Genomic DNA, 24,801 nt, shown 5'->3' on the forward strand with positions numbered 1-24,801 from the left:
TGGCCATTGCTCTGGTGCTCAGAGACCATGGCCTCCCACAATTAGAAGGTTGATACTGCGAGTGCAGCAAGTGCTCTTCACAGCTAGTTTGGGTTCTCATAGTAATTCAGCCTTCTCATTGGTGGATATTGGCTCATGTTTGTTTTATGAGTAACTAAAACCACCAGACCGTCTTCCTATGGGTGATGACCAAATCAGATCTTCCCTATACTGTATCCGACAACTGGATATTTTATACTTAGCTGCTGGAATTGCATTCATTCTTATGAAATTTGACTTCATCATCTGGACCAAAATTACATCCTTTGAGATCTTCCTTTGCTTGATTCTGTCACTTTTAAAGTTAATGATCTTTTCCAGCCTCACATTATGAACAAATTAGATAATCCTGTGTCCCATGTTTCTGATAAAAATGTTAAACTGAACAAGTTCAAAGACAAAACCCAGTAATGCTATTAAGTTGATCAATCAGTCAATCTTATATTATAACACTATTCATTCATTCATTCCACAAATTTTAATATGTGCCTAATTCTGGACTAGATGCTGAAGTGAAAAAATATAACCATGAGTTAGAAAATTAGGAAAGACAGATGCAGTAGCAAATAACTGTAGCATACAAGGTGTTTCCCCAGTATGTTCTAGTGGTAATTAGGCCATTGAAGAGGGAGTGATCAACTCAACTCAGTAGGAAAAGGTAAAACCTCAGATGTCATACAAATCAAAGATATAATAAAGAACATGATCAAATATTTGTAGATACCACTAGGGGTTAGATAAATAGATAAGGCACTTTTCCAAAGTTTCAAGCTTGGAATCATACCCAAACTCAGAACTGAAGTAAAGTATCAGGACTTGGTCATAGTGACCCTCTTTGGGATCCTGTCAGTCATTTGGCTTTGAGCTTCAGAGAAATGTATTAAAACTCCCTCACACTCTTGATCTGTCACTGAAGTTGAATAGTGAATTTAGCTGATGCTAATAATCTTTACAACACCATTATTGTGAAAGACCACCAGGTTACTCATTTACCAGTTAATTTTGTTTGAATCCACTTTTCTGATCCCTAGACCTTTGGTAGGTGAGTTACATTTATATATCACCATAGTCCTGAAATAGATTATTCCATGATTTTTTATCTCCTTGCCTCTTAGTGGAACCAGGAGGAGGCCCAGAAGCCTCTCTAGTCATGTGAGGACAGTTGTAGATTCCACAGCTCAGTTACAGGCTTTGTCACATAGTACAGTACTACTTATGAGTCTGGCAACTTTGCAATTTTCTTGTAGGAGTTCTCGTGTAGTACTTGTGTATTATTGTTAGTATTTGGAAATTTCTTTTCCAAATTTGCAATTTATTATTGCATTTTTTGTGTGTCCACCAAATGCAAAACCATGCATTGGGTACTGTAAAAGTAAATCCAGTGATGAGCAAGGACTGGTCCTAGCTATGAAAGGAACTGATAATCCAATGCGGGAGGTAGACCTGCATATGCATGTTCAATGCAAGGAAGTGGCTGTTCCGGTTTCTTTTTGATGTGCAAGCATTCTGTCAGAACTTGGGCTATGTGTATGCAATACTGAAACAGCTAGTTGAGACTTTAAAAAAGTCATTTCACTGGGAAGAAAAAAAATATAAAATTGGATAAAAATAAAGAGGATAATTCCTCTCCTATCACAAAAACAAATTATTTTTCATGTTTTAACTAGGTTTGTGACTAAATCGCATAGCTGAAGAGATTCACCATACAAAACTTATCAGATGGACCCCATACATTTGTATTTAAGTCTGCAAAAGACTTGCATTTCTCCAGCAATTGAAGCAGAGGGCTGGTACCTTTTCTGACACAACAGAGGAAAATGATTTCCTGTATTTTGGCATCAAAACGCATTTACATTCCTTTCCACTCAAGAAAGTTATATCAGATAACTGACTTTTTTTTAACAAAAGAAGTATTTTTATGAATTTAAAGTATAAAATTAAGAAGTTATGTTGTCTCCCCTTTTTTAAAAAAATAAGGCATCACAAGAGAAGACTTTTTCCTTTTTCTTGTATGAGAACATTTAATCTCTATTTTAAAGTTGCAAATATATTTTACAATAAAGAAATCAGTTCACATTGACAGCGGTTATTCATCCAGTCAAAAAGTGGAATTTAACACCCCCTCCCTGGTTGGACTCAGACAGCTTCTGAAATGAACATTCTTTTATCTTTCCAGGAAAGATATCCTGCAATTTAAGTCCTGAAAGTGTCCTGTTTTCCTGTGACAGACATTTGAACACTGAGAGCAACTGAAGGGGTTAATGCTGGGGCTTGGCTGCCTGTCAGTTAAACTTTTTTCCCTGGCTCTGCCCCGGGTTTCCCCTTGAAGGGATTTCCCTCCGCCTCTTCAACAAGACCCTTTATAAAGAGCAGACTTTCTATTTCACTCACACTGAGCCTCACTGGCTTTAGGAGCGGAAGACTCTTCCCAGGCACTTTCAGGTGTGACAGAAATACGACTTTGGGAACCATGATTTTCTCATCACGGCAGCAACTTAAAATGCCTGTTGTGATCTTTGGAGCCTCGAATATATTTTGGATGGTGTTTGCAGCTTGTAAGTTCTTCTTGATCTGTTTCAAATGTTAGCATTCCATTTTAGCCTTGGTTTTGGCTTCACTCAGTTTTGCTGTGGTAGCGGAAGAAGGCACTAGAATTTTAAACAACGGGGAAACTTCATTTAACCTAACTTTTAATGTGCTATTGAGTTTTGCTATATGCCATTATACTGTCATAGTGACAGCTGCAAATTGATGTTTTTTGATGCCTGTTTTCTAAAGTGAAAGAGTAATTTGGTTTTATCTGTAGTAGGACTATCACTTTAGTTTCCTATACTTGATAATGAAGTCAAACTCAGCAAATAACAAAACAACTCTGATAAATGGGCCTCAAGGTCAGAACTGAGAGTCCTGAGTAAAGATAATCCCAACACTATCTTTGGTGGTGACTTTGGTGTGTTTTGGCGGCTGCCTGTGGTTAGTTTAAAGCTGGAAAAAGATCCATAAGGTCACAAGTTGAACATTATATTATAACAGAGAAGAGGGAGTAGAATACTAAACAAACCAGTGGTATGTTCATTTTTCTCTTTGTTTTTGTAGCTCAAGCTTTTAAAATCGAGACCTCTCCTGAATCCAGGATTCTTGCTCAGATTGGTGACTCCATCTCCTTGACTTGCAGCACTACGGGCTGTGAGTCTCCAGTTTTTTCGTGGAGAACCCAGATAGACAGTCCATTAAATGGGAAGGTGAGGAATGAGGGCACAAAGTCCACACTGACCATGGATCCTGTTAGTTTTGAGAATGAACACTCTTACCTGTGCACAGCAACTTGCGGATCTGAGAAACTGGAAAAAGGAATCCAGGTGGAGATCTACTGTGAGTGCTTTAGAGAATCTTTGGTTTTCTCTCAATTTTGCTTTAAAATAGCTTTTTAAAGAAAAATGTCTTGGGGCTGGGGATGTGGCTTAAGTGGTAACCGCTCTCGCCTGGCATGCGCGGGGCGCTGGGTTTGATCCTCAACACCACATAAAAAAAAAATAAAGATATTGTGTCCACCGAAAACTAAAAAATAAATATTAAAAAAAAAAAAGAAAGAAAAGGTCTTTAGGCCGGGGATATAACTCAGTTGGTAGAATGCTTGCCTAGCATGCACAGGCCTGGGTTCAACCCCCAGTACCACCACCACCAAAAAAAAAAAAAAAAGAAGTCTTTAAAAGATATTAATATCCTGATTCTTGGCTTGAAAACATAGCATCAAGAAAGCTAGACATTACCCTAGATGCATGTATGATTGTACAAACGGTGTGACTTTACTTCGTGTACAACCACAGAAGTGAAAAATTGTGCTCCATTTATGAACAATGACTCGAAGAGCATTCTGCTGTCATGTATAACTAGATTAGAACAAATAAATTATTTTATTTTTAAAGAGAGAAAGCGCGAGACAGCTGAGGCCAGACACTAGAAATCAGGAATCCAAATTTTGGCTTCTGTTTCATCTCTGCCACAAACATGGTGATCATGCATAAAACGCAAGTTCTTTTGGCTCTAATTTCCTTAGCTATTAAATGAACACCTCTAAGGGTCTTTTTTTATCTTAAAAAATTTCCATTTGATTATATCCTTACATGTTTACTTGCTCATGCATCTAAGTGATTTATGAATTCCATCCTATGGGGATTTTTCATTCATTTATCCTTATGCAATGGTGCTTAAAATCAGCTTAAAATTAAATAGAAGATCTATAATTTAGTAATAACCTTCAGTATAAAAGTTTTCTCCTTGGGCATGATAGTAAATATCTGCAAACATTTTATTCATTTGATGTTATGTCCATAAATTTAAGAATTCTTGTTGCTGTTGCTATAAAGTCCCGGTGCTGATCCTCAAAGGTATTTGTATAATGAATTAGATTTGCCTCACAAATGTAAATTGCTCTCCATTCAGCAAAATTAGCAAGAGGCAAAAGGCTGGTAAAAACTAACCTTGCACAAGTCATTTGCCTTGGTTACTTATGGCCTCTCTAAAACACTGTACTCCCATAAGGTCATTTCTTTATGAATACCTCATTTGATTTTCTTCATGAATTACACTGGTTTCTTTCTACTGTGTTGGAGCCCACCTTTGCCCAGTAACTTTAACTGAAATTTCAACAAGACCCATGTGTTGCTAAAGCTTCCCAAGAAACTGTGCCTGGCCAACTGCTTTCAATTATGCTGGTTGTACACGCATAGTTTATGTCTGCGCAGCCTCCTGAGTGCCTTCAAAGGTCCCCTTATATAAATAGAGGGAAAAGTAGCAAGTTCTTATATTACCTGTCATAAAACTGGATGGATTATAGGAGCATTTTTAATAGAATGTAAAGGACTGAAATAATGGGTGAAAAAATTAAAAATACTATATTTTTAGATAACAAAACACTTCCAGTTCCTTTGTCTTTTGCCCACAAGCGCCAAATAGTTGAAGATTTAAAAAAGAGAAATGAAGACCCTTCTGGCTTTAATTATCTTGCCTGAGGTTTTTCTCCGAGAATGTCTGCTTCTCATTATGTTTTAACAGTCCTGTCTCCATTCCACATTTGATTGTAATATTCTTTGGACTTGGGACTTTTGTATTCTTCTCACTACACAGATCCTGAAACCACTAACGTGTTGCCCTTGTGATAGAATGTAATGGAAAAGGTAGTTCTGGCAAAGGAGGCAATGGATGCTGTGCTCCTTTGCACTAAAAGGGTCAGTGGAGTATGGATTGAGGCATTGAGTTAGGCATCTCAGGCAGCCAATCCAAAATTGAAAGACTGCACAGGTGTTCCTTCCTGGTGGATGAATGCTTAAGGCACCATTTTCAGAAGCCAAATATTTAAAGCCACTCTTTCCATTTCTCAGCATAGCTTATAGAATAGTTAAACTTTGCAATCACATTCTGAGCTTTGGATTACTTATCTGTAAAATGGAGCTATGTTTGCCTTTACTAAAATAAGAGAATTATCTGCAGTACCCTTTATTAGCTGTGTGATCTCAGGCAAGTTATGCAAATACACTAAGTCCAAGTTTTATAATCTGTGAAATGTGGTCTCTGTCTCAAGGCTTGTGTGAGGATAAACCATTTATTTTAAATCTATAGCACAGTGACAGGTACATGTAAGTTTCAATAAGCATTAGTTTTTCTACTTTCCTTTAATAACATACAATATTTAATACATACAGGATCAGAATAGAAGAATTCTCTAATAGGTGGTTTATTCTGACTCTTGCTTCTTGAGCCCACCTAAAATCATAAAAAAAATCTATTTAAACTGTTAGTTCTGCTGTAGTATTAAGATTATGTGAACAAAAACATTAGATTTGATTTGTATAGTGTTAGAAGAGATCTTAAAAATATGAGCAGGAGGCCCACTTGTGTATCCATTTGTGTTTGCAGCTTTCCCTAAGGATCCAGAAATTCACTTTAGTGGTCTTCCGGAGGTCGGGAAGCAGGTCACAGTCAAGTGCTTGATCCCTGATGTATACCCGTTTGACAGGCTGGAGATGGGTTTATGGAAAGATGATCATCTCATGAAGAATCAGGAGTTTCTGGAAGATATGGATAGGAAGTCCCTGGAGACCAAGAGTTTGGAAGTAACCTTTATTCCTGTCATGGAGGATACGGGAAAAGCTCTTGATTGTCGAGCTCAATTATTCATTGATCAAACTGAATCTGTGCACAAAGAAAGGAAGACTACCAAAGAACTGCAAGTCTATAGTAAGTCACATGGTCTAGTTTGTATGGGAATTCAGTCTTGAATGTAGATCGCGATAAACTTAGCAACTAGGCTAACAAGAAGCTTTTTTGTAGTTTTTACTCCATTTTTACTTATTGAAAACATGATGCTTTCTAATAGTATAATCCAGTGAAAAGAACATGGATTTGGATTAAGAAGACTTGAACTTAATTTTGGGCTTGATCAAATGCATGATTTAGGGTTACTTTATTTATTTCCTATTAAAAGGGGATGTACTAGTACTGATTAGGAAGTAGAAAACAGGCTTAAATGTTAAAATATTTTTAATCATGTTTTATAATATGCCTTGAAATGCTGAACTATGACCAATATGTAAAAGCCAGTTATGAAGGGGAACAGTGCCAACAATAATATATTTAGCCCAAAGAGAATGAGTTGGAATGGCTTCTAACAATGTTATGAGAACAGTCAATATAGGAATGAAACACTTGAGGAGTTTTAATTAAGTATTTGAAAGACAGTTGTGTGTGACAGAAGGATTTAGTTTGTCTTGTAACATCAGAGGACTGAACTATGACCAATGTATGAAAGCCAGTTATGAAGAGAAAGATTTCAACTCAGGGAAAATGTTTTGTTTTTTTTTTCTAATTTAAGATACTTAAAAATCAAATAGGTTGTTTGATACGGCAATGAGTTGCCTTTCTCAGAAAATACTGAGGCTGACTGACTAGGATGAGCTTTTGGTAAGGATGCTTAGATGGGGCTCTTAGGTGGGAGATTGAGCCACATGACTCTAAGGGCCCTTCTTAACTTACGAATATCTATGGCAATCTGAAAACACAAAACATTTTTTAAAAAGGTAATCGAGTTGTTCAGAAATTAGATTGACTATCTTTTAGTGACTCAGCAGTTCTTTATGCTATCTTGGGAAAGTAAGTTTGTCAAGTCAACAGAAGCACAGGAGAGAAGTCCATCTTCTGTTTTGGATTGAAAAGATGGTTTGTGATTGCTAATATGATGCCCTGTTTTTTTCAGTCTCACCCAAGAATACAATTATCTCCGTGCATCCCTCCACAAGGCTGCAAGAAGGTGATTCTGTGACAATGACATGTTCCAGTGAGGGTCTGCCAGCTCCAAAGATTATCTGGAACAAGAAATTAGATAATGAGAATCTACAGCTTCTTTCTGGTAATGAGACTCTCACCTTAATTGCTATGAGGATGGAAGATTCTGGAACATATGTATGTGAAGGAGTTAATTCTATTGGAAGAAGCCAAAAAGAGGTGAAATTAATCGTTGAAGGTGAGTGGAATGTGCAAAAGGATGCTCTATTGAGATCTGAGCAACAATGAGATGGCTTTGGTGCTGAGGTTGCTTCCCAACGGTGCTGAGGTTGCTTCCCAACATTTCGTTGGTTATCTGTCTGATTGTCATGTACTAGAGTATGAATATGTATTTATTATACTTGCTTTTTGGCAGTCTTTCCTCCCGGGGCTTCCCTGGCTCTGCTTTTTTGAACCTTTTGTAACAGCATCTCTCCCATGCCTCATTCCGTGGCTTTCTGTCTTTCTCCTGACCTGTAGACATTGGTATTTTCAATTTACCACTCCTCGCCCTCTTTTCTTCTCACTCTCGATACCCAGATATATTATACATATACTGGTTATTCCCAAATTCATGCTCCCAGTTTGTATCACCAAATCCTCTCCCTCAAAATGATCCCTAGGATCTAATGTCTTAATCAACCCTCTTGACATGCCTTAGTTTATCTTCTTTCACTTGGACTTTTCTATAACTTCAACTACATTTCTTTTTTTTTTTTAAATTATTTTTTAAATACATGACAATAGTGGAATGCATTACACTCATTATTACCCATATACAGCACAATTTTTCGTAACTCTGTGTACATTTCTTAAAATAGCCACATATAATAACTTCACGATCTGGTCAGAAACTAGCGTAGTTGATGATTCTGTGTCACTGTTCATGTTATTCTTCCTGGAATAGGCTTTCCCCTTCCTCCACCTGGCAAAGTCTTAGGCATCCTTCATGATGAAATGTGTGTAAACCTCCAAATTCCAGATTGTGTCAGGCAAAGCTAGTGGTTCCTTCATTAGGATAGACTCAATACTTCTTATAGTGATGTATGTACTTCTGTCCAGTTCAACACATATTAATTAAGAGGCTTTACTCAAGAATCAAAGAGTCTGCTTGGTGGTGGGGATTCGGGCCTGATAAAATGCGGGTTACTGCCCCAAAGGAGCTTACAAACTAGGAAGGAGAGGCAGGAATGTACTTTAGTGAGAACCAAAATAATAGGTCTATTTAAATATGTTTGCCATTAAACTGGAAGTTCCTTCAAGTCGAGGACCCTCAGTGTTTATGCATATGTGTTTTATATTTGAGTGCCGACCACAGTACCTGACACACAATGAATATTCAGTAAATGTTCAATGAATAAATTTCAAATATTGACAACACAAATTTTTAAAATATGAAAATATGGAGTTCAAGCTTGGGTGATTAAAAAAAAAAAAATCCTGTAGACTAACTCATTCTCAAGTGACCAGAAAAAAATATTATACTAATGAAAGTATATAGAGCTAAACATCCATCCTGAAATAGCTCCATCTCATAATAAGCTGGATCCCATTTCAATATGTCAAGGAGATGTGTTATGGGGTTGAGGGGAGTTGTTTTGCATTTTGCTTCACATATGATACTAACAGCCTTAAGTACTGAAGATGGAATTGAACTTTCAAAGGACCTTTCATCTACCTAAGAGAGACACTTCCCAGGAGCCACAAGTTCACAAAATAATATATATAGCCAGAATTGTTGGTAGGCAGGAAATGAATCTGCTGTTAAAGTTCCTCATTTTCACACTAGCATATGAGGAATTTGGAAACTTTGATCATTGTTCTGAATGATCTTTCAAAATCTAATCGTATATTAGTTTATTGAGGTAATTTGAAGAGAGCTTTCTTTGGAAAATATTGAGATATCACATTTATACAAACGAATTGAAAAAAAAGTAAATTCTCCTGACACAGAAGAGAACCATGCAAAATGTAGTATATTGGGAATTTTTATGTGTTGCAATTTCTTTCTTCCATCTCTAGCCTGCTGAACAAACAGTGAGGAAGATTTTACTGATTTTCTGTGGGATTCTCATCTGTCACTTTCAGAGTTACCCAACCACCCCCAGTTTCTTTAGGGAACCAGAGTCAAGATTAAGAATTCTCTTTCTCCCAAAGTAGCATTATTCCATCAAAGACTGTGTGTCTAGCAGGGATAGCATTGGCCACCTGAGAGCTTTCCTGGACATTTGAGATTAGGGAGTTCACCCTCACCTCTGCTTCTGCCCCCTCAATTCATTGCAAAAATGTTTAGATTACATCAAATACATTTTAGAGTGACTTGTGTTATCATTTTGATATGTAAATTTTTGCTTTGCTTTAAACATGATTCTACGTGACTTTTAAGGTGTAATAACTTCAGGTTGATGGAACAGAGACGCCTTGGGCATGGATCCATTATGGAGATTTTGTCTAATTAGAGGCTTTTTTTGGGGGGCGGGATAGTACCTCCTTTAGATCTATTTGATCTCTGTATGAAGATGTCTTGATTTAGTTGTTCTAGCAACAGCAAAGCCGAAATCTTAAATCACATCTACCTTGCATCAAGTCCTAGTTTTGCCACTTGCAAGCTGGGTTAAGTGATTTAACATTTCTGAGCCTAAATTTCCTCCTGAAGAAAGAGAAAGAGGACAAAGAAGAGGAAGAGAAAGAGGAGAAGCAGAAGGAAAACAAAAAGGCAGAGAATAAAGTAATACAAGTTCACAACACTGTTGTGGGGATTAAATGACTTGTATGTGGACTTGACACACAGGAACCATTGAAATTATTTGACCTATTGTTTACTCCTGCAGTGATCTGATAAACAACTGAGCAGAGATAGTATTATTGCCATGAAAAGACACCAACCTCTCTCAACACATTTTTATCTACATTTATGCTAAGTCTGATTTGAGAGACTCTCACGGATTCATTCTAAAAGATGTAGTCTCTTTCCTGATGGAAGGGAGTGATTTCTTCTTGATACAGATAGTGGCTAAAGCAAGATCAGGAAAAATAAAGATCATATGTGGGAATGTGACGAAAGAAGAAATGAGTCTTATTGGCTCTGTGTCTTGTTCTTTTTTTTTTCCTGCAGAGAAACCATTTACTGTTGACATCTTCCCTGGACCTCAGGTTGTTGCTCAGATAGGGGACTCAGTTGTGCTAACATGCCGTGTCACAGGCTGTGAGTCCCCATCTTTCTCTTGGAGAACCCAGATAGATAGCCCTCTGAGCGGGATGGTGACAAGTGAAGGGACGGAGTCCACACTGACCCTGAGCCCTGTGGGTTTTGAGAACGAACACTCTTACCTGTGCACTGTCACCTGTGGACGGAGGAAAGTGGAAAAAAGAATCAGAGTGGAGCTCTACTGTAAGTGGTTTTCAGAATTGTTGTTCAGTCCCATTGGATAAAAAAAGAATGTGAATCTGTGATGTGCAATGAGATTCATTTGTTCAGAAAGGGAATGTAGCATTGTGAATGCTTCTTAAATCTCTGACACAAGGTGTTTTGATGTGATGTACTTTGCCTAAATCTTAAGTATATATTACATATGGACACAGTGGGCACAGTCCTTAGTGGGTCTTGTGGTACTGTCTCATCACACTTTTTGTCACACCCTATGACCCTGCTTCCCATCCCTTCTATGTGTTTGTGGAGTGTATGGAGGTGGTGAGGGAATGGGGCCAGTGTACCTTCAGATAACTGGGTGGGGGTGACCACTGCTCAGCTCTTTAAATTGAGGGCCAGATCTGAGCTTATGGTTTTAAAGGAATAATTTGGAAAGCTGATCTGCAGGATGGAAAAAGAAATGAAGAAATGGGAATCAGGGAAAAGCCACAAAGGAAGGTGCAGAGTAGACTGATCAATGGTAGTAGCTCAGGTTTCTGCTGAAGCAGAAGCAGGAGGCAACACCAGGTCTTAATACTGATGAAAGCTTTAGGCAAAACTCGAACAAGTATATACTGCACCTTTTTTTTCACTCTTCTTGCCACCTTAATAAATATCCTTTATAACATCAAATATCTATGAACTTGACACTTCTGGAGTTTCTCAGTCTGTAATGAATGAGAAATAAAATATACAAAGTGACCAAAAATTTATTTTTTTCTTGGTTTCATTCAGCAAACTCAAGGAAAATTCATTATAAAGTTTTTTTTTTTTTTAACCAGAAACTATGCCCTAACTTGTGTTATCCTTTGGGATTTTATTCAGAATGAGAGTATGCCTGTAAAGGGACTTAATCTCTCAAAAGAAGGGTCAATTTTATTGCTTTATCATATTACCCAGAGTCCAGGATCTGCTGATGTAGCACATTCCCAGCAGAAATGAGAACCAGGGGTGAAGTCCTATTGCAATATGGAAATACTTAAAGATGTTTTATTTTAACAACTGAATCATTTTGCTGAAAGAAAAAATAAATTAGAGTCACTCTTATGTTTGATAAGTATTTTAGTCTCATTTTTTATTGATTTATATATGATATGTTACTATATAGGCTAAATTCTAAATAATACAGTTAAGACAGTTCTTTTCTTAATTACAACTATTATCTGAGAAATGTTTTAAACTCACTGCCTAAATAATCATTAGATATTAAGATGTCTAAATTGAGAACTTCCCTGTGGGTCTTATTTGACACTGAGATACTACATAGACCTGTGAAACTAAGTCTAGATTTTGAGGTAAGAGGAACAGGGAGTTTGAGCTCAGCTCAATGACACACTAGGTATGATGTATAATGAAAAGTCTTTTAGCCTAAGTTTCAGTTTTCCTAACCATAAAATAAGTTAAGTAGTATCCATTGCTGCCCTAAAGACTGAGATAATGAATGTTGAAGGACTAGTTCATAACAAGTAGTCAATATATCATGACAAATATTTAAGAAATTTAAAAGAAATAGTTAATATATGAGATGATAGAAGCTGATGTGTCCCTAGATAATATCAGCCCATGTGCTCAGCAAGATGGCATCATTAGAAGAGAAAAATAAGAAGTAAAAGTATTTATTACTTGATGACTTAATGTACTAAGTATTTTTGTTCCCAATATTGTGATTAATGTTTTAATTATGTATTTATACTTAATGTCATTTTTATGTATTGATGATAATTCTATCCCAGCTAAGTTAAAGCTGTAATTTTGAGATGCTGGCATTCAAATAGAGTTTAACTTTATTTCCCTTTGAATAACACATACAAACATTACTTTTTCTTGATATTTGCAGCATTCCCTAGAGATCCAGAAATTGAGATGAGTGGTCTACTTGTGAATGGGAACCCCGTCACTGTAAGCTGCAGGGTTCCTAATGTGTACCCTTTTGACCATTTGGAGATTGAATTACTTAATGGGGAGACTATTCTGATGAAAAAAAACTTTTTGGAGGAAATGGATAGGAAATCCCTAGAGACCAAAAGTTTGGAAGTAACCTTCACCCCCACCACCGAAGATACTGGAAAAGTTCTTGTTTGTCGGGCTAAGTTACATACTGGTGAAATGGAATCTGAACACAAACAAAGGCAGAGTACACAGACGCTTTATGTCAATGGTAAGTACATGTATCCACAGGTTAGTATAGATTTCTTTATCATGTTTGTCAGGCAATAGTTAACATAAAGTTAATAGTTAAAAACTTTGAAAAAATAACAGATAAGAAAATTCAAAATAAAGGTGGTCCTAACAAACTACCTCCCCAAGTGTAAAATAATGACCATTTGTTTATGAATCTTTGAGTTGGCATTAGGAAATGGGCTAGCTGGGCATTTATTCTGCTCAGTGTGGGGTCACTCATCTGTTTTCAGTCAGATCAGCAAGGCTGGCCAGTCACAGATGGCCTCGCTCACATATCTGGGCTATATCTGGGGGCCTGTGCCTCCCTTCTTCATTTGACATCATCCTTAGGGAAGGTAGCCTAAGCTGATTTGTCATAGCACATTGTTTCAAGAAGGGGGTAATCATAGCTGCCTCTTAAAGGCCCGAGTTTGGGAGTCCTACAGTGTTTCTTCATCCATGTTCCATGGTCAAAGTGAGTGACATCTTTGATTGAATTTGGTCCTGAGGGAAGATCTCACAAGATGCCTGCTGGTATTTGCTTAGAAGCCTAAGAAGCACCTTTTGTAAATTCTGAGATTAAGAATAGCAGAGACTGTGCCCTCTGGTTGGTTCATTAGCCTGGCACGGAACCACTGGAGTAGATCAAGTCATCAGATACAGGCCTCTTCTCTCCTGGATAGACACCCAAGACTGAGAACAAAATAATTTCTACTTGGCACACAGATGCCATTGGCAGTTATGAGCATAATGAAGTGAACAATTTGGGTTGCTTCCTATACCTTCCCTTTTGGGCATCAGAGTTACTTTCTTCACCAGGATTGTCATTTCTTTTTGTACCCCTTGGGATTATTCCCCCTAAGGTATCTCATCACAACAAGATTTGTATTTTTAAGGAAGAACCTTGAAAGAGCAATGTGCAACCTTAAAGAAAAGCCACAGGATAATGCCATGGCATTGTGGCCATGGATGGGGAATGAGACTCAAATGAAGGCACAAAATAGATGACCTTAATAGGAATCTCACTTATAAAATGCTTAAGAATACTTCCTTAAGCATTGGTGCATTAATAAGTTATTGCATGTCAAGCACTCAGCCCAGAGCCTGAAACTCGATAAATGGTAGTTGTGTTGTTAAGAATGATATAACAAGCCACCTCTGTAAAGCTAAATTTCTTGATCTGGGAGGAACCAGCTCAAAACTCAGAAGCATATAAAGCCTTTGTTCCTCAAGGAAATTTTTGTTAAATAGTGTGATTTTTTTAAAAAAATTTCACATTTGAATTCTATAGCTATTTACTTACATCAAATAGTGCTAGTCTGGGTAAAGAATTATGTTAAGAGACATGAATGAAGCATAAGATGCATCTTCTTTAAGGCATGATCATTTACAACAGTTCAGCAAATGCTTGACTTCTTTACCTGATTTTCTTAACATTTCCTGCAAACACAAATAGGTCCGTGGAAGCTCTGGTTGATGTCCTTATATCAATATGAAATTAGCTTATACTTCACTCATTCAGAGGTTCCTTTTAAATTCTCTTTTCAGTTGCTCCAAAAGACATACAGCTTACAGTGTTTCCTTCTGAGAGTGTCAAGGAAGGAGACACTGTCATTATCTCCTGCACATGTGGAAATATTCCAGAAACTTGGATAATCCTGAAGAAGAAAGCAGAGACAGGAGACACAGTGCTGAAATCTATAGATGGCGCGTACACCATCCTCAAGGTGCAGCTGGAGGATGCAGGAGTATATGAATGTGAATCTAAAAATGAAGTGGGCTCACAATTAAGAAATTTAACACTGGATGTTAAAGGTTGGCCTTTTGTTTGGGGTCTATCTATCTATCTATCCATCCATCCATCCATCCATCCATCTATCTATTTTGGTAGCTGTTAAGAGGTTCCATAGATGGTAACAACTTTCTAACATTAGATGAATGAGTTGGAAGAATGACGCTGAATTCTGTGTCGTGTGTGGTTATTTCTTAATGTTTCTTGAAATAATCAAGCACAGGTGTTCTATCCTATATAGTTAAACCAGGAAGTTGACATTAATCACTGGTGAATGTGGAATTCCCATTTGTTTTTTTCAAAGTTGACAATTAATTCATTATTGGTCTCTGAGGTCTTATATTTGCTAAGTGTTTAACCATATTTTCAAAACCTTTCACTGGAGGTTATAAGGAAACCATGGAGGTAGGATTAGCAGAAAGAAAGAAAGGAGAGAGAGAGAGAGAGAGAGAGAGAGAGAGAGAGAGAGAGAGAGAAAGGGAGAAAGGGAGAGAAAATAAAAATTCTATCCAGATCCTCTTCCTTTCTACCAGAAGGGAATGCTATTTTCTGAACATGGAGTAACTGCCTATTTTCTGGATTGATTCTTTTCAGGAAATAATTGGCAGTAGCAATCTTGATCCTGAACAACAACTACATGAAAACTCTAGTCTTCAGAACAGCCTCCTAAGCCCCACTATCTATCTTATTCTGATAGGGAGAGGGAGAGGGAGGGGGAGAGGGAGAGGGCATGCGCGCAATGGTCTCTCTGAGAAACTTCAGGGCCCCTTGATCTCCTACCCTCTCCTGTGAATGCACAGTAGGTAGGATGCATTGATCTTATTGGTGTAAGCAGAACGTGTCAGCTTTGATTAATCAGTCTTACACTCCTTGCACATTAATGAGCCCCTATTCAGTATTGAATATTATACTTGGCCTTGAAGTGAACAGGGCTATAAACAAAAGTCACCTCTTAGGAGGTTTGGCACTTGGCCACCAGGGTTAGCAACCACTTGTCAAACTAAAGGAAGTTTGAACCTAAGTCAGAAAACAGGAAAAAAAAAAAAACCAAAAAAACAAACTTTTTACTAATCTGGCAAAATTTCTCAAGATTACAAGCCATACCATGTATTTTTCTGTCTTTACATTACCTCCTCGAAACACAGCAATATAAATATATCCATCTAGAAATGTTAAAGAAGGGGAAAATAACATAATTATATGTAAAACTTTTAGTCATCCACCTGCAGTGATTATCCTGAAAAGAGTTAATCTGGTCATTGAAGTTACTATGTGTTCAAATAATGGAACATTTACCTTGTATCATGTCACTCAAATGATGCAGTGTATATGTAATCAGTGCTTCCAATGAGGTTGGGAATATGTCTGAACACGAGATCTCAGTTATATGTAGGTTGATATTAATCCATTCCTGTTTCTTCAATCCTTTATGTTTTGGGCCACCTTTAATTTAGCTTAGCTTCAGGAAAGTGAACTCCTAACATTTCTGTGATTATGCTTGTAATTAATTGTTCTTTTAAAAAGACACCTTAAAGCTTGGGTTTTTTTCCTAGTTGAATTATTAACCACTTATATGTTTGCCACTGTTTTCTTATTATTTCAATAAACAAAGGCTATTAGGCACTCAGCTGGAAATGCATGCCTCCAAACTGAATATGGTTTAAAATAGCTGGATATGAATGAAGACCAAAAAAATTGACATTTTTTCTAGATATTTTGAAGTAGTTTTCCTTTGCATTTAGCTTAGTTTTTAAATTATTTTCTTTTGTTTTGGCTTGAATGTATTACATTAATAGAAATGGTCAGCCCTCTTAAAAATTTTCAGTGTTGATAATACTAATAGAAAATGTTATCAGAAGCTTGACCTAGCAACTGACTTAGCAGCAAATCTGAGTTTTTCTGTAGATGCCTGAGGGAAAAACTGAGAGGCAAAAAATAAAGGATTATTTCCACATTGAAAGGAAAATAATAGGGACACAAATACCTTTACCCATCTTCTCATCAATATTGATGCCTAACCACAATTATGATGATAAATAGCCCATTAAAATAGTACCCTTATACTTTGACTAGCTCAATGTTAGCAAGGAAAAGTAGAAAAACAATTATCATCATGTTTAGGGTGAAGTGTTTTTTTTTTCTTCAATAACTTGCAAACATTCACTTCCCATCATCTGATGCTAATGGTTCTTTTCTACTTGGATAACTTTTAGTGTTTAGAAAGCTCTAGAAGGAATTCAGTGATGATCAAAGTCAGGTCACTAATTCCTGTTGGGACTGACCAACATATATGCCACTTGGTGAGACTTAATTGTGAGGTTATACGATGCTGTCCAAGCTGAGTATAAACAAGCAAGTCCCCAGTAGATGCCATGCTCTGCTCTTCAGATGTTCTTGTGAGGTTCAGATGTTAAGTGGTACTGCATCTGCCAGATGATTTTTAATAGATTAAAAAGAATACAAATTTAAATGTTTTTTTGGAATACTATCATCTGTACTTCATTTACAACTGAATGGCAAAATGATAGGATTTAGAAAAAAAGCTTTTTAGTGTTCAATAATATTTTGGGTGGGGCAGCAATTATGCCAACTGGGGAGTTGAAGTGCAAGCTCTTCTAGTGGTGGACCAGAAGAAAAACAGGTCAGAAGAGGAAACCACATTGGACAGATAAGCTTGTGGATGAAGGCTTAATTACCAACTGGGATTGGGCTATGAAGGGGAAGTGTGGTGGGTAGATTTTGAGAGTGGATGTTGAGGTTCTTATTTAGATTAGGGGAGATATAGATCAGACAAGGCCTTTCTATAACAAGAATATATATATATATATATTTATATCTCAAAACAAAACCCCCAAAAACACATCAGCAAGAATTCTTCCTCTTATTGTCCTATTCATGGTGTTTGACTCTGGTAGTTACTTTAAATGGTTTGAGGATTTTCTTCGAGAATTGGTTAATCATTTCAGTTTATGGTAATCAGAGTCCCAGTACTTTGGCAGATACTTCTATTTCTCTCTCTCTAATTCCTGTTATTATAAAGGACCCTCTTTTCTATTTTACCCCTAAAATTGAATCTTTTTTAACCCAAGTTTGTGAAAGTCAACAGCTATCATCTTTAGATTCTTCATGATCATAACAACCAGCCACCAACCATTTGGATAATTTAGAGGAGTATGCATTTGGGGTCCTGATGATATTCCATATCACTGCTTTGATTCCCTCTCTAGAGAACTAGTTGTACTGTCACAGTAAGACATGTCTTTTGATTAAACAATTTCTTTTTGTACTAAGCATTAATTACATCCAATTGTTTTTTTTTTTTTTCCAGGAAGAGACAATACCAAGGACTATTTTTCTCCTGAACTTCTCGTGCTCTATTGTGCATCCTTCTTGATAATACCTGCCATTGGAATGATCATTTACTTTGCAAGGAAGGCCAACATGAAGGGGTCATACAGTCTTGTAGAAGCACAGAAATCAAAAGTGTAGCTTACATTTGAAATGTTCAACCAGAGATACTGTTTATAACTCCAAATCATTCCACAAGAAAAGCAACGAACTGAGAGTTCAGACTTCCGGGGATGTATTGAAAACAGAAAGAAATGGCCGCCTGAGCCCCTTGTTGTGAGAAGGAGACCAACAGAAAACATTCTGCTTGAAAAGTCACTGGCATGGAGAGATGAGATGACTCCAGAGCTTTCCTGATATGTACATATAATAACATAATTTGTACATATGTAAAATAAATCATGCCATAACAAGTTTGCTTGAAATAGCAACACCCTATATTCAGATTATGAAATACTTCAACAGTGTTGCTGGGACTCACTGTTATAACTTAATGCATCTTAGGAAAATTTAATATTTACTATTGACTGGCAGCTGACCTATGTGATTTTTCTTATATTTCATTTCTTTAACAAAATTTTATTCCCATGAAGTTCATTGACAATAATTCGTGTTTTATAAAAAAAAAGCCCACGTGTTATATTTTTTATAGGCAAATGACAAAGAGGGCACTGGGTTGACTTTCAGGTACTGAATACCTCAACCTCTGGTATGATGGTTGACTGGATTTCTCTTTATGGTACTGACATGGTACGGAGATGTTTTATGATGTTTGTTTATCAGACCCTTGTGTAACTTTCTAATGTAGTTTTAAAATGCAACTTCTTTTGATTTTCTTTTGTAAATGTTTAGTTCTTTGTACAGTAAAGAGATGATTCCTGGAATTAGAAGGGTGGTCTGTTTGTTTATTATAAATTGCCTCCTTTATGCTGTATCTCTTTTCCAAATGCCAAGTTACAAGGGGAAGACCTCAAACTATGTAAACAACATAAATACTCAAAATTTTATCAAAATGACCATGGGAACTTGGTAAAAATGCAGACTGTTTGGCGCTGTTCTAACCTAGCGAATTGGGATACTTGGTTTTGGATCCTTGGAACCTGAAATTTTAAAACTAGAAACCTATATGGAGTACATAAAAAGAGTGAGTGCCCATGAACATGCACACATTAATGGACAATAAATGAACACCTACACACATACCACCAAGCCTAGGAGACAGAGAGGTACTATTTTTTAGGATCTCTTATATGCCACAAACTTATGAAAACAATCTCCTTTCACTGAATAGTAAGTGATAAATATCATGAATTATATGCTGATCATTCTTTTGCCTTCTTTGGAAATTTATACCAATTTAAATATCCCCAGGTAGCTCATAATTTAGCTTGGCCAGGTTTTGAAATTTAAATAAATACAATAAAATGATATTTTTTGCCTCATGATTTTATTTCACTCAAAATTATGTTCTTGTCTAATTCTTATTTTTTTGTTGTGTACAGGTCATTCATTTTTATTGTTCTATAGTATTTCACAATAAGATTCTGTCACCATCTATTTGTCCATTCTATTGTTGATAGATATTTAGATTGTTTTTGGTCTTGTCTTATCCTTCCTTCCATCATTTCTCCTCCTTCCTTCTTTTAGATACTTTTATGTATCCAAATAGAAATCCTTTATCAAATACACACTTTGCATTTACTTTCTCCCAGTAACTGAACGACTTGCATTTCTACTTTTTATAACAGAGGCTTTGTCCACTCCAGGAACACAAGGATTTTCTCATCTTTTCCCTAGAAGCATCATACTTTCAGTTTTATATTTATGTCTATGACCCAACTTGAATAAATTTTTGTATATATTGTGGAGTCATGGTGGATATTTATTTTTTGCATATGCATATCCAATGGTTTTAGCACAATTTGTTGAAAAGACTTTTTGTTTCTCTCTCTTGTTGAAATTACCTTGATATTTTTGTTAAGAATTTGTTGACCATATTTGTATGTGACTATTTCTGAACTTCATTTTTTGTTCTGTGGGTTGATATGTCTCTCCATCATGTTCATTATAGCATTATAATAAGCTTTGAACTCAGGTAATGTGTGGCCTCCAGTTTTACACTTTAAATTTTTTGGCAATGATAATCCTTTGAAATTTCATATAATATTAATATTATTTGAATAACAGACAAATCTTTAGTTATATTCCCTTTTCTGTTTCTAAAGCCATTTGGGTCTTCTTTTTCCTTGATCAGTTTGGCTAGTAGTTTATCTGTTTTGTCGATCTTTTCAAAGAACTAGCTTTGGGATTCCTTGATATTTATCTACTGTTTGTTGTTTTCTGTGCCATTATTTCTGTGCACATCCTTATTAGTTCATTGTTTTCTGTTTAATCTGGATGAAATTTGTTATTATTTTACTAGATTATTTAAGGGAGAGTTCCCTTAATAATTTAAGATCTTTCCTCTTTTTAATATAAGTATTGAAAAGAGATAAATTCTCCTGAAGGTATTGTATTGGCTGCATGCCACAGAATTTTTAATATGTTGTATTTCAGTCTCAGGAAATTAAAATAATTTTCTAAATTCCCTTATAATTTCTTCTTCAAGTTATGGGTTATTTAAAAGTGTGTTCCATGTATTTGGGAACTTTCCATCCAGCTATCCTTCCGGTATTTATTTGTAGTTTAATTCCGTTTCAGTCAGGGAACACACTTTTTATGGTTTTGATCTTATTGAATTTATTATTTTATTGTTAAAATAGGGCCTATGTTGGTGAATATTCTACATGTAGTTGTAAACAATGTGTATCTTCTCGCTGTTGAGTAGAGGGCACTATAAATGCAAATAGGTTGTTAGTTATTTTTCAATTCTTTTATCATTGTATTTATGTTTAGCTTATGTCTTCAATCAATCACTGACACAGCAGCTTTGATATTTCCATTCACAATTTTGAATTTTCCTATTTCTCCTTCAAAGCCCAAGGGAAAACAAAGTAGGGCCCAGCAGTCAGGGAGACTAGGCTGAACAAGTAGAGTATATACCCAATGAAAAACAAGTGTAGAAGATATCACTAGATTATTATTAGTAGTATAACAGCTCCAAAAATAGAAACTACCCAAAAGTTCACCCACAAATGAATGAATAAACAAATTCTGGTATATCCATGGAATGGAGTACTACACAGCACCAACAAGTAATGAACCGCTGGTACGTGCAACAACGTGAATAAATCTCACAATCCTTACAATGAATGAAAGAAGCCAGACAAAAGAATGCATACTACATATGCATTTATAGTTGTCTTTAATTTGTCTATATGATGTCACTCATGTAAAATTCTATAAAATGCAAAATAATTTATAGTGACAGAAAGCAAAAGATCAGTGATTGCTTTGAGAAAGGATGGAAGTCAAGGAGGAGCATGAATTGCAAAGCATTATGAAAAAACTTTATGTGGTGATGAATATATTTATAATATTAATTGTGGATATAGTTTCAAGAATTACATATGTCAGACTCACCAGATTGTAAATTTTAAGATGTGGAGTTCACTGCATGTCAGTCATATCTATATAAGGCTGTAAAAACATAAATGTGTTAAAATAATCTACATGATATTATATATGTACATTCAATGACTAGAACAAAATTATGTACAATGTAATTACGCTACCAAAAAATTAAACTGATAGTTTTAAAAATTGAAACTTTTAGATAATAAAATCTTGAAATATTAATTTTGATTCTTTGTTTCCTTGATCACTTCAATCCTTTTTCTTTTTATCACAAGTATCTGCCTTGCTGCCCAGTGACTTTGGATTGAGGTAAAAATTGCAAATAGAAAGAATAGTTAAGGTACTTTATTAAATTTCATTTCTTGAGTTATGACTATATGCAGTAATATTGATGAATTTTACAAAAATAATATTGAATAAAAAAATGCATTTATAAAGGAGTAGATGCCAAGCCAGTCGTGGTGGTATATGACTGTGATCTCACTTATTTGGGAGGCTGAGGCAAGAAGACTGCAAGTTTGAAATCACTTAGTGAGACCCTGTCTTAAAATGAAAAGGGTTGGGGATGTAGTTCAGTGGTGCAGCACTTGCCTAGCATGCACAAGACCCTGGCTTTCATTCTAGCACGAATCTGTATAACTCAAAAGTCAGCAAAAGTGATACGTGGTGTTAGAAATCCGAATATTAGTTATTCTTTGAGTGACAGTGACTGGAGGGGGGCACAGGAGAACTTCTTGGGCTCTGTTTTCGTTCTGTTGCTTGATCTTAGTGTTAGGGATTTTAATAACATTTACGTTCGATAAAGCAAATTTGGGGAAATCAAATGTAGAGGAAAGGAGGGCATGGAGTCTGTGTCCTGGAAAGAGAATTAAGAGAGAAGCAGATGGTCTTTCAACTGTCTTAAGGTAATAGGAAGAAAAGCGATATGATTAGACCTCACAGGAAACACGGCATACCCTGAACTAAAAGGAATAACCTAGCTGAGGAGGCCTCAGGTGAAGGAGATGATGGTCCGACATGGAGAGACTGGCAAACATCAGGAGGCCTTCCGGAAGCTGAGCCATGGCCTGCAGAGAGACCGTATTTGACACCCTCTAGAGCCCATCCTATGGCTCTTGCAGAGAAGTCAAGGCAGCTGACACCATCGCTGCCTACAGGGGCCTTCTAATAAATAGCTGTATGTAAACCTTATTCATTTTCCAGAAAATGCCTGTGCATGACTAGAGATGTTGTCAAGCCTCAGTCCTTGTCAATAGCCCGAAACAATAGAAAGCCCCGTTAGGAACAGAGTTGGATTCTCTGCTTCTAGAAGGTCCGCGATAGCCTGGGAAGAAAAAGAGTGAATCATTCTCCACAGAGAAATCCCCACCTCCTCTTCTTGATGTTGGTTGAGAGACTCTTTAAAAGAGAAAGCAGAAATTAGGTTAAAGATAGATAAAAGAATATAGGTACATCTTGCACCTGAACTTGACAGATCTATGGGAAAAATTTTTTCCCTGACTCCTTGTCCCTGAATAGATATGGATTGTCTTGGTTGCTACTGTCTATTTTCTCTGGCTGGCTGGCATCAGAGAGAAGCATAGGAGACACCCACCAGGGTTTTCCTCTGCAATAGACATCCTTCATAGTGTCTACAGATTTGAACTGTCTCATTCGTTTGCCTGATATTCTGGTGGAAAAATGTAAGTGGTGTATTTGGAGGAAAAACAAAAGAACTTTATTAGTAAACTGTCTCATTCTATGTTTTATAGTCTGATTTCCCTAGAAATTAATTCAAATCTTGATGCAGACTTCTGGTTGTATTGATCCTTGACTATTAGAATCTTACCTAAATTTATGAGATTGGAAGTTTGAAACCAAAGTTAATTAATAGGTTAAAAAATTGGGGGCAGTCCATCTCATTACTATCACCATTCAGCTCTGGATGAATGATGTAAAATATTATATATATATTTCTTTATTTGTAAGCACAGTAGAACACACACACACACACACATATATATATATATACATATATATGTATAGCTTTTTACAAAAAAAGATTAAACACATTGTATAGATGTACAAAAATATTTTTCTTTATATCCTTAATTTATAAGCGTCTTTCTGTTTAAAAAATATATATATATATATTCTACTGTGCTTACAAATAAAGGAAAGCTGCATAGACCACAAAACCTTCTTGAGGAAATGCAGCTTCAAATAATGGTCTAACACAGAAAGTTTTCCTTTATCTGCTTCCCATATGAAATTCACCAGATATGCCTCATTTGCTTTGCTAATGGCAGATTTGGAAAAAATGTTAATAGCAATTGAAGTGAGTTCTAAAAGTACCGGGGAAAATAATAGTTGGGCACTCATCTATTAAGGAGCTTCGGTTTTCTTGTACGTACAATTTTTAAAATTATTTTGAAGCAGTGTTCATTTTAGTCCAATGATTATGCAAGTTTCACATCTGAAAAAATGTGTGCAATGGTTTTTCAGGCTTTGCTGCTATGGAAGAGCTTAGTTTCTCTCTAAAGGGACTAATCTGTAAAGCTCGATTGAGAAGAGTCTAACAAATTGAATAGAACCAAATGTCTGGGCTATTTAACCAAGGACAATGCTATAGGGAGAGAGCATTTTATTGTTCTCAGTTCTTTCTTCCTTAGCAGAGATTCCTGGGAGTATTGTGAAGCAGTAAAACAAGTTGATTCCTTGAAAGGCAATGTTTCAGTCTTGAAAAAGAATAGACAACATTGACTTTATGGGATGAGGGAGGCGTTATGAATTATTTTAAAATTGAATTGTATTATGAACAATTTCAACTTTCTCAAATGAAAATTTCAGTCTGTGTGAAAGGATTTTTAAAATCAGAATCTGTAATTAAGAAAATTTAATGACTACTTTTCTTTAATCCAACTTGCATGTAATTAAAATTCACTCAATTACCAAGACTTTGAATCCTATTGTGCTGAAAATCCAACAAGTGCAATTAAATGTTGAATTTGGAATGTATGATTAAATATGAACTTTATTCCTTTGGCTTAAGGTCATACTTGGTACTTAGAAATTTAGGAAAACAGTTAAGTACCATTTAATAATGGAGTTACAGGTTCTAAGAAGTGGGTCATAAGGTAAGGTGATTTTTTGTCATTATGCAAGTGCCATATGGTGTACTTACACAGTTCTAGATGGGACAGTCTATTACACACGTAGGCAGGGTGGTATAGCTTAC

The 24,801-nt window shown here is 36.1% G+C and overlaps 1 protein-coding gene across 1 annotated transcript; it reads left to right on the plus strand.

The window, feature by feature from the left end:
* The first annotated feature begins 2,445 nt into the window (after nucleotides 1-2,445).
* Vcam1 (vascular cell adhesion molecule 1) lies at nucleotides 2,446-19,496 on the plus strand. The gene is made up of 8 exons (XM_027943154.2): nucleotides 2,446-2,594; nucleotides 3,136-3,411; nucleotides 5,956-6,276; nucleotides 7,292-7,558; nucleotides 10,475-10,750; nucleotides 12,606-12,926; nucleotides 14,477-14,743; nucleotides 18,049-19,496. Exons 1-8 carry the CDS (start codon nucleotides 2,510-2,512, stop codon nucleotides 18,207-18,209), a joined length of 1,974 nt encoding a protein of 657 aa, XP_027798955.2. The 5' UTR covers nucleotides 2,446-2,509; the 3' UTR covers nucleotides 18,210-19,496.
* Nucleotides 19,497-24,801: the final 5,305 nt, after the last annotated feature.

Source organism: Marmota flaviventris, chromosome 10 (assembly GCF_047511675.1).
Source record: "Marmota flaviventris isolate mMarFla1 chromosome 10, mMarFla1.hap1, whole genome shotgun sequence".
In the NCBI taxonomy this organism is placed as follows: Eukaryota; Metazoa; Chordata; class Mammalia; order Rodentia; family Sciuridae; genus Marmota; species Marmota flaviventris.

Coding starts and splice junctions, on each gene's coding strand:
- Vcam1 (XM_027943154.2), top strand. CDS start 2,510: ATGATTTTCTCATCACGGCAGCAACTTAAAATGCCTGTTGTGATCTTT. Junction 2,595..3,135: donor TTGGATGGTGTTTGCAGCTT/GTAAGTTCTTCT, acceptor TTGTTTTTGTAG/CTCAAGCTTTTAAAATCGAG. Junction 14,744..18,048: donor TTTAACACTGGATGTTAAAG/GTTGGCCTTTTG, acceptor TTTTTTTTCCAG/GAAGAGACAATACCAAGGAC.